Source organism: Aptenodytes patagonicus, chromosome Z, assembly GCF_965638725.1.
Source record: "Aptenodytes patagonicus chromosome Z, bAptPat1.pri.cur, whole genome shotgun sequence".
Taxonomy (NCBI): Eukaryota; Metazoa; Chordata; class Aves; order Sphenisciformes; family Spheniscidae; genus Aptenodytes; species Aptenodytes patagonicus.
Window position 1 is genome coordinate 87380848 of NC_134982.1, and position 7480 is coordinate 87388327.

The 7480-nt window shown below is 53.0% G+C and overlaps 1 protein-coding gene across 1 annotated transcript; it reads left to right on the top strand.

Annotated features, from left to right (window-relative positions):
• Window positions 1–2427: 2427 nt before the first annotated feature.
• Window positions 2428–5817, top strand: NR2F1 (nuclear receptor subfamily 2 group F member 1; the record flags this gene model as incomplete). The annotated part of the gene is given in 1 exon segment (XM_076362661.1): window positions 2428–5817. A coding segment is annotated over 1 exon segment (284 nt), but the record flags the coding sequence as incomplete, so codon positions are not given.
• Between the last annotated feature and the right edge of the window lie 1663 nt (window positions 5818–7480).

Here is a 7480-nt window from a genome sequence, read left to right on the forward strand (position 1 = left end):
GGCTCCGTAATCTAACCGAGCCGTGCATCCCTTAATTATTGTTATTTGTAATCCCGTTCTGAGGGGAGAGTTAAACCTTCCCGCCGCCACCTTTAAGGATGCGGAATAAAACCCGGGTAAAGGCATACGCCGGACCGTTTAAAATAATTAAAGCTCGATGGAGAACTACCGGCATGAGAAAATCCGGAGTGTTTGGAGGTCTAAGGCGAAACCCAAGGCGTGTTTTTTCCACCCACCCACCCACCCCCCTCCCCAGGCTGCCTCCCTTCTAGCGAGCGGCTTCCCCCTCCACGTTGTCCAGCGACCTGCAGTTGTAGGTGCACTTATCGTAAATACCCGATAAATATTTTACTAACCTTAAGGGTGCGACATATGGGGCATAAAGAAAAAAAAAAAGCCCTGCTAGGGCGTCAGTAAGACCCTTTCATATCGCATTGTTTGGAAGTTGAATAGGATCCTAATGCATAATGGACAGATAATGCATGTAAAATAGCAAGATATATGTAAATATGGAGTGTGATTTGTGGCAATCAACATATGAACAGGCCTGTGTTTTTGATATATATTGCAAACAAGAACAGGCCCGAGCTTTTGATAGATATATACGTTGCAACCCGGTGCTTTAGATGTTGCAAAATATCGTTGCGTTGAAGGTACAGTATGGATTAGCGGAGCAGCCTGGCTCAGATAATTGTGTATCTGAGGGATGCCAAGTCCGCAGCTCAGGTCAAAGGTTCTCCTCCTCAGAAGTTCCTGAATTATGGCTTGTTTTATTTGTATTTTTGCTCGAGGCCATGGTGTTGTAGATGAAGGTGTTCAGAAATCTTTGTAAAGCCAGTTCTTGATATGGGAAGACTTAAACTTCAAAAATGCAGTTGAGACAGATTTTTTTTTTTTTTTTTTTTAAATGGCTTTGAATAATTTGTTGTGTCTTTGCAGGGTCATAATTCTACATTCACAATTTTGTAATGTCCTTTTGGGGGCCATTAACATGCATTAATTCATATACGGATCTATATATTAGCAAAGTCTGGCTTTGATCTGCGTTAAACCGCACTGCCAGCTGACTGCCTCCCTCTGATCCCGATGCGGTTTTGTGTTTTGGGGTTGTTGTTTTTTTTTTTTTTAATATTTATTATTAATCTCCGAAACAATGTGGATGGTTTCGACCATCCGGGCATACCCACCACTTTTCCACGACTGTAGTTGCCTGCGCAAGTCCCTCAACGAGCAGCCGGTGCACTATTATCCCCCGTTTCGGGTGGTGCGTTCACAGGGATAGGGCGTGCAAACGCACCGATGCATCTGTACCTCCCTGCGTGTATCTAAGCACACACGTACGCGCGGAATAACGTGTATAGGTACAAACGCGTGGATGTCAAGGGTTTCTGCTCTCGGGTTAGCGTGCGTTTGCCCAGGTCGCATCATTCTGCAAGGTGCCGGGGGTATGTTTCTGGCCGTAGACGTGCCCACGGGGACCTGTAGGGAGGGAGCCTCTCAGGCCACGTTTAGGCAAGGCTCGCCCGCCGCAGCCCTCCCCAGCTTTGTGTCTGAGAGCCGCAGGCGCCGGCTCAGCGCAAGCCCGGACCAGCCCAGACGTTTTCCGCCGGATTTATCGCACGGCCCGCAGAGACGCGGCCGCTGCGCGGTCGCCGGCGGCGGGGCAGGGACGGGGCGGGGGAGGGGGGGGGGGGGGGGACGGGACGGGACGGGGGACGGGACGGACGGGGGACGGGGGACGCGGGACGACACCCCCTTTCTCCCCGGCGTCCCCCGGCCGGCTCCCTGCCAGCCGCCGCAGGTCCCAGCCCCTGCCTCCCTCTGATGCGCAGCCATGTCAACAAACTCCCTCTGCCTCCCCCCGCCCGTGCGCGCCTCTGCTTTTTATCTTACTATTATTAATAATTATTATTATTATTATTGTCCCCAATACCACCCCCACCACCCCCACCACCCCCCGGTGTTATTTAGCGGGGGCTGGTCCCGGTTTCCAGCAGCCCGGCCAAGGGCTCGCTGCAGCCGGGACAGCGCTCGGCGGCGTGGAGTGGCCGGGGTGCGCGCGTGTGTGCGCGACGGGGTCGCGGGGGGGCGTGGGCGCCCCACCGCATCCCCCGTGGAAACACCCAGGGGGGCGGCGAGGCGCGGACAGGTCGCGTTATTTATTCGGCGGCGGGGTGGGGCGGGGCGGGGCGGGGCGGGGGTGGGGTGGGTGGGGGGGTGCGCCTTTGGGGGTGCCCCCCCGTCCCGGCGGCGCTTCCCCGCGCGCTTCCCCGCCACTAACCATCTCCCCCCCTTCCTCCTCCTCCTCCTCCTCCTCCTCCTCCTCCTCCTCTTCCTCCCCCCCCCTCCCCCCCACTCCCCCCCCCCCCCCCTCCGCCCCCCGCCGCCGCCGTTCCGCGGCTGCCTCCGCGGGCGCGGTGCGGCGGGCAGACGCCTGCGGCCTGTCGGATGCTGCGCACATCGAGAGCCTGCAGGAGAAGTCCCAGTGCGCGCTGGAGGAGTACGTGCGGAGCCAGTACCCCAACCAGCCCAGCCGCTTCGGGAAGCTGCTGCTGCGGCTGCCCTCCCTGCGCACCGTCTCCTCCTCCGTCATCGAGCAGCTCTTCTTCGTCCGCTTGGTAGGTAAAACCCCCATCGAAACCCTCATCAGGGATATGCTACTGTCGGGGAGCAGCTTCAACTGGCCTTACATGTCCATCCAGTGCTCCTAGAGCCCGGCCCGCACCCCCGGCAGAGAGGCGGCGGAGCGGCGGAGGCGGGAGCGCTCGCACCGAGGGGCAGTCGGGGTGCGGGGGGGCCCGGGAGGCGGACACTGAACAAAAGAAGGGGCCGAGTAGGAGCAGAGGTGTGGCCGTGGCGGGGAGAAGGGCGGACCTCGCGTCCGCGGAGGTCGTGGTGTTTCGCTTTTTTCTTTTTTTTTTTTTTTTTTTTTTTTTGCCTTTTTTGGGGGTTTTTGGGGGGTTTTGTTTTTGTTTGGTTTTTTTTTTTCCGGAGAGGAGGAAAATAATAATAATAATAATAATAATAATAATAATAATGATGATGATGATGATGATGATGATAATAACAAAAGAGACAAAAAAGCAAAAAAAAATTTAAAAAACACAAAAAACACAAAAAAATATGAGTATTGAGGGGATATTAATCAAACCTGAAGGGGATACTGGATCTTCCAGGATTTATTGTGGACTGTTGTTGATATATGCTGTACAGTAACAAACAAAACAAAACGCGTTGAAACTGAACTGAACCTTGTGTAGAATGAAAAACAAACAAGCAAACCAACAAAAAGATTCCACGCGCAAACACTTACCACGAGCATTGTTACTCATTTTGTAAAATATTAGTCTTTATTTTCATTTTTTGTAAAACTTAAAACATCGTATGCGCATAAAGGAAAAAAAAAAGAAACGAGAATTAGGGGAAAATAACATTTTCCAAATAATTATAAAAAAAATTGTCCTGTGTCTATGTATCTATATCTGTTTTGTATTTTTTTCTGGTTCCAAACCAGGTTTCCTGTGATTCTATACTAATAATTTTTGATATAACCCTTTGCTTCTTATAATGAGTGCGATATATGTTGTCGAAGCTGTTCTTCAAGAATTAAAATTGAAGTGAGAATTTAAACAAAAATAAAAGAATTTAGCAAAAAAAATCAACTTATCACCCCACAACCCATGAGTCTTGTTGCTTGAAACATGCCAACAGTTCACAAAAAAAAAAAAAAAACCAACAAAAAAACCAAAAAACAAACAAAACCAACAAAAAAAAAAATCTCCCTGGATTTTTAACTCCTGTACTGGTGTTAAAAGGGAGAACTTAAAAAATACTTGTGAGGGGTAACCAAGTTGTGTAAACCACGTGATGTTCCAAAACTGACTTGACTGTGTGAGCTTAGGGCTGAGCTGTCCAGGCCTAGGAAGAGGGAGCGGGAGGCGCGGTGCGATGCCGTAGGTGACCTCGCCTTGCTGGAACTGCAGGGCAGACTCTCCACCCCGGGCCGAGGGGCCCGTCACGCTGGCCTACCCTCTTTCAAAACACCTTTTCCCATCAGCTGGAGTATCTGCTGAGTTCACACCTTGCCGCTTGCTCTCAGACACCATGGGCATGGATTGAAGTCGCCGTATGCCACCATCGCTGCGCGTGCAGGCGGGAGGCATACTGCAGCCATGGCCCCTGCTTGTCGCGGGCATGGTGGCTTTCTGCTTTTGGGGGCTCGGGGTGGGTTGTTTTTTTGGTTTTTTTTTTTTCTTCTTTTCTCTTCTTTTCCACCCCAAGGACTCGCAGACTCCAGCGTGCGCTCCGGTGTGCACGCCTTGCGCTTGCTGTCAGCCGAAACATCCCTCTCGCTCTTTCTCCTGACTCCAGTCGCTGCGCGTGGAGGGTATTCCCAGCCCATTAATATAGAAATCCGACTGGATGCTTGCTCGTTGGGTGGTGAGCCAGCGCATTTTGTGCGTGCTCGTGTGCCATGGCCACGCACAAAACACGGGCCGTGGCCCCCCACACCATGGCCACCCACCGCAGGGGCCCGAGCTCCATGCCAAAAGCCCCACTTCGTTTCGGCTCACCTCTTTTGCAAAGAAAATTAAAAATCGTTTCTGTAATGGAGCTCCTTTGAAGGTAAAGGCTTCACAATGCTTCTAGCTGGTGGTGCAGATCTCTGTAACAGCTTTCAGTGCATTAATGTTTTATAGGATCTGAGACGGAGCTGTAAGAACACATACTACCAAGGGAGCTCTTTCTTAACGTATTAATAAAGCTGGATCTTTAAAAATAACATCCCCCCCCTTCACGCAGACACCTCCCGTGCCCTCCAAACGAGCCTGGATGAGGCAGGCTTTTCAGTTTGTGGAGTCATGGGCAATGTTTTCCTTTTAATTTGCTGTCCTCCATACTCTCCTTCTCTCTCTCTCTCTCTCTCTCTCTTTTTTTTTTTTGCATTAACAAGATCCTTCAATCCAACCCGCTTGGGGTTTTTAATATTCTAGGCGCAGCAGATCCGAGGCGAGAGCAGCTCTATACAGTAGACACTTATAGCTGGATAATCAACATTGCGGGCAGATCCTCTATGGGGGTAGAGCCCGTTTCAGGACGGAGAAGCGGCCTGTATTCATAGGTGCTGGGGGGGGGGAACGGGTGATTTCAGACCTGGGCACACAAGGACGGGAATTAGACAGACAGACAGACAGACAGACACCCTCCCTTTTCTCACTCGCATGGACGCTGCATAGGCGACAGCTTTGTTCCTCGCCCCGGTCGCCTTCCCCGGGCAGAGGGGGTCCAGCAGCCCCTCCGGGCTGCCAGCGGGGAGCGAGCGGGGATGCTCAGCCCCGGGAGGTGCTGAAAGCAGCTCTTCAGCATCGCTTTTTGGTGGGATGGGGTGACTGGGGACCCAGCTGGATCAGCAGTTAAAAACAGAAACAAACAAACAAACCAAAACAAAACAAAAAAACCCAAAAAAACCCACAAAAACAAAAAAAAACAAACAAAAAAAACAACAAAACAGCAAAAAAACAACAAAAAAATAAACCAAACAAATGGGGATATCGGAAGAGAAAGACAGGTCTCGGTTTCTTCCAATGAGATGTAAATATATTCATTACAGTGTTATCCCACTGATGAAAACAGATAAACTTTTTCGTAGGTCAGAAACGTATTTTTCAATTAATTTTCATATTTATGAATAATAATAACCCACCGATTGCCAAGAAACTTGCAGGTGTAGAGGAGGTGTACGAGATGCACTTATTTCCATGTATGTGCCTAGAAAGAAGTGTTTCAATCCCTTATTAAACTTTGCTTATAAGACGGTATCGTGTTCTGAAGTGTTAACTACCCAGCCTGCGTTGTGTCGGTGGATGTTTTCCTTTGCCACGCTCCAGCCTCTCGGGCATTCATACGGCGGCTAAAAATATTGTAAGATCGCGTCACCGAGCGCTATTTGATGAAAAAAGAAAAAAAACAGGGGAAAAAAAAAAAAAACCAGGAAAAAAAAATGATGATAATATGTGAATGTGGAGAGGGGCCGGGGTCCCTCCGCAAGCTTCTGCTGACTTGTTCGTAACCTACAATATACTGCTTTAAAACCAACTCCAGCTACATTTCTCCTGCCTTGTTGTCGCCGGGGGCCCGGGCGCTGCCCTCGGGGGCTCCGCGGCCCCCCAGGCTCCTCGGGGGGGGGTGGGGGGTGGGGGGTGTCCGCAGGGCATCTCCCTCCATCCCTCCATCCCTCCATCCCTCCCCGCCGCCCCTCCGTGCTCACCAACCGCTGCGGCAGCGCTTCAAGGGGGCGAAGCGGGGGGGCGGGGGGGATTGGGGAGGGGGGGGGCGACCCTCCCACCCCAGCCCCGAGCAGGGGACCCGCTCAGGGCACGGCAGATACAAAGGGCCCCCCCACCTCTTCGCTCCTCGCTAACTAGCTTGCCCCTCCTCCCACCGTCCAATTAGGCCTTTTCTATATATTCAATCGAATAAATATTTGGAAATGCTGCTAAGCGGTAGGTTGAACCCGAGCTGAGGCGGGGGGGTTGCCGGCAGTGGCAGGGGCAGCGCCAGGGCGGGGGTCGTGCCCCCCCCCTTCCCCGCACGTCCTCCGGCTGCCCGGCGAGGGGAAGGGGCTGCCGCTGCCCCTTTCCCGGGGCTTCTTGACACGCCCCCCCTCCCCCCCCCCTCCCCGGGAGATGGGGGGGGGGGAGCGTTTGGGAGGCTCGGCCTCCATCCACCCCCTTCACCTACGGGGAAAGGGCGATGAGCCCACTCCCGGGGGGCGGGGAAGGGTAACCCCGACTTTCCCCGGACCCCTCGAAATTAGGTGGAATTGGGGGCCGTGGGATGGGACTCCATCGCGAGTGGCCTCTCTCACCGCCACCACTAAAAGCGGCGGGTCCAGAGGCAAAAGGCTCTTTCCCTGCGAGGTACGCGGAGCGTCTCGCGTGGAAAGCCCCGGCTCGGGGTCACTGCAAGTGGCAGCAGAAGTAATACAAGAAAAAGTGAGTTCTGCGTTGCTTCACGCCCAGGAAACTGGCTCCCCACACAAAGAGAGAAATGTATTTTATCCGACGGAAAGGGCTTAACAGCCCCTCCGTTTTGTTGTGGGGTTGTTTTTTTTTTTCATTTGATGTATGTTTTTTTTAAATTACCTGTGGCAGCCAGGCATCCCCTTCCCAACAGACAGCGGAGGTGCCGAGGGATGCGCAGGCAGCACAGGCAGGGCTGGCGGGGACGGTGGCCCCGGCCGGCCTGGACGGACCCTCCGACGGACGGACAGAGGGACGGAGGGTGGGAGCCGGGGCGGGGGCGGGGGGGGGGGGGGCCGCCCCACCAGCAGTGTCCGGGCGCGCAGCCATTCATAGGCAATGTCCGCGAACGCATGTGCACGGCTATTACAGACACTGTCGACATGCTTCCTCCGGTTTCATGGGGCATTTTGACTATTCAAAGGGTTAGTTTTTAAGTCCTGAAATAGCGAGTTTGG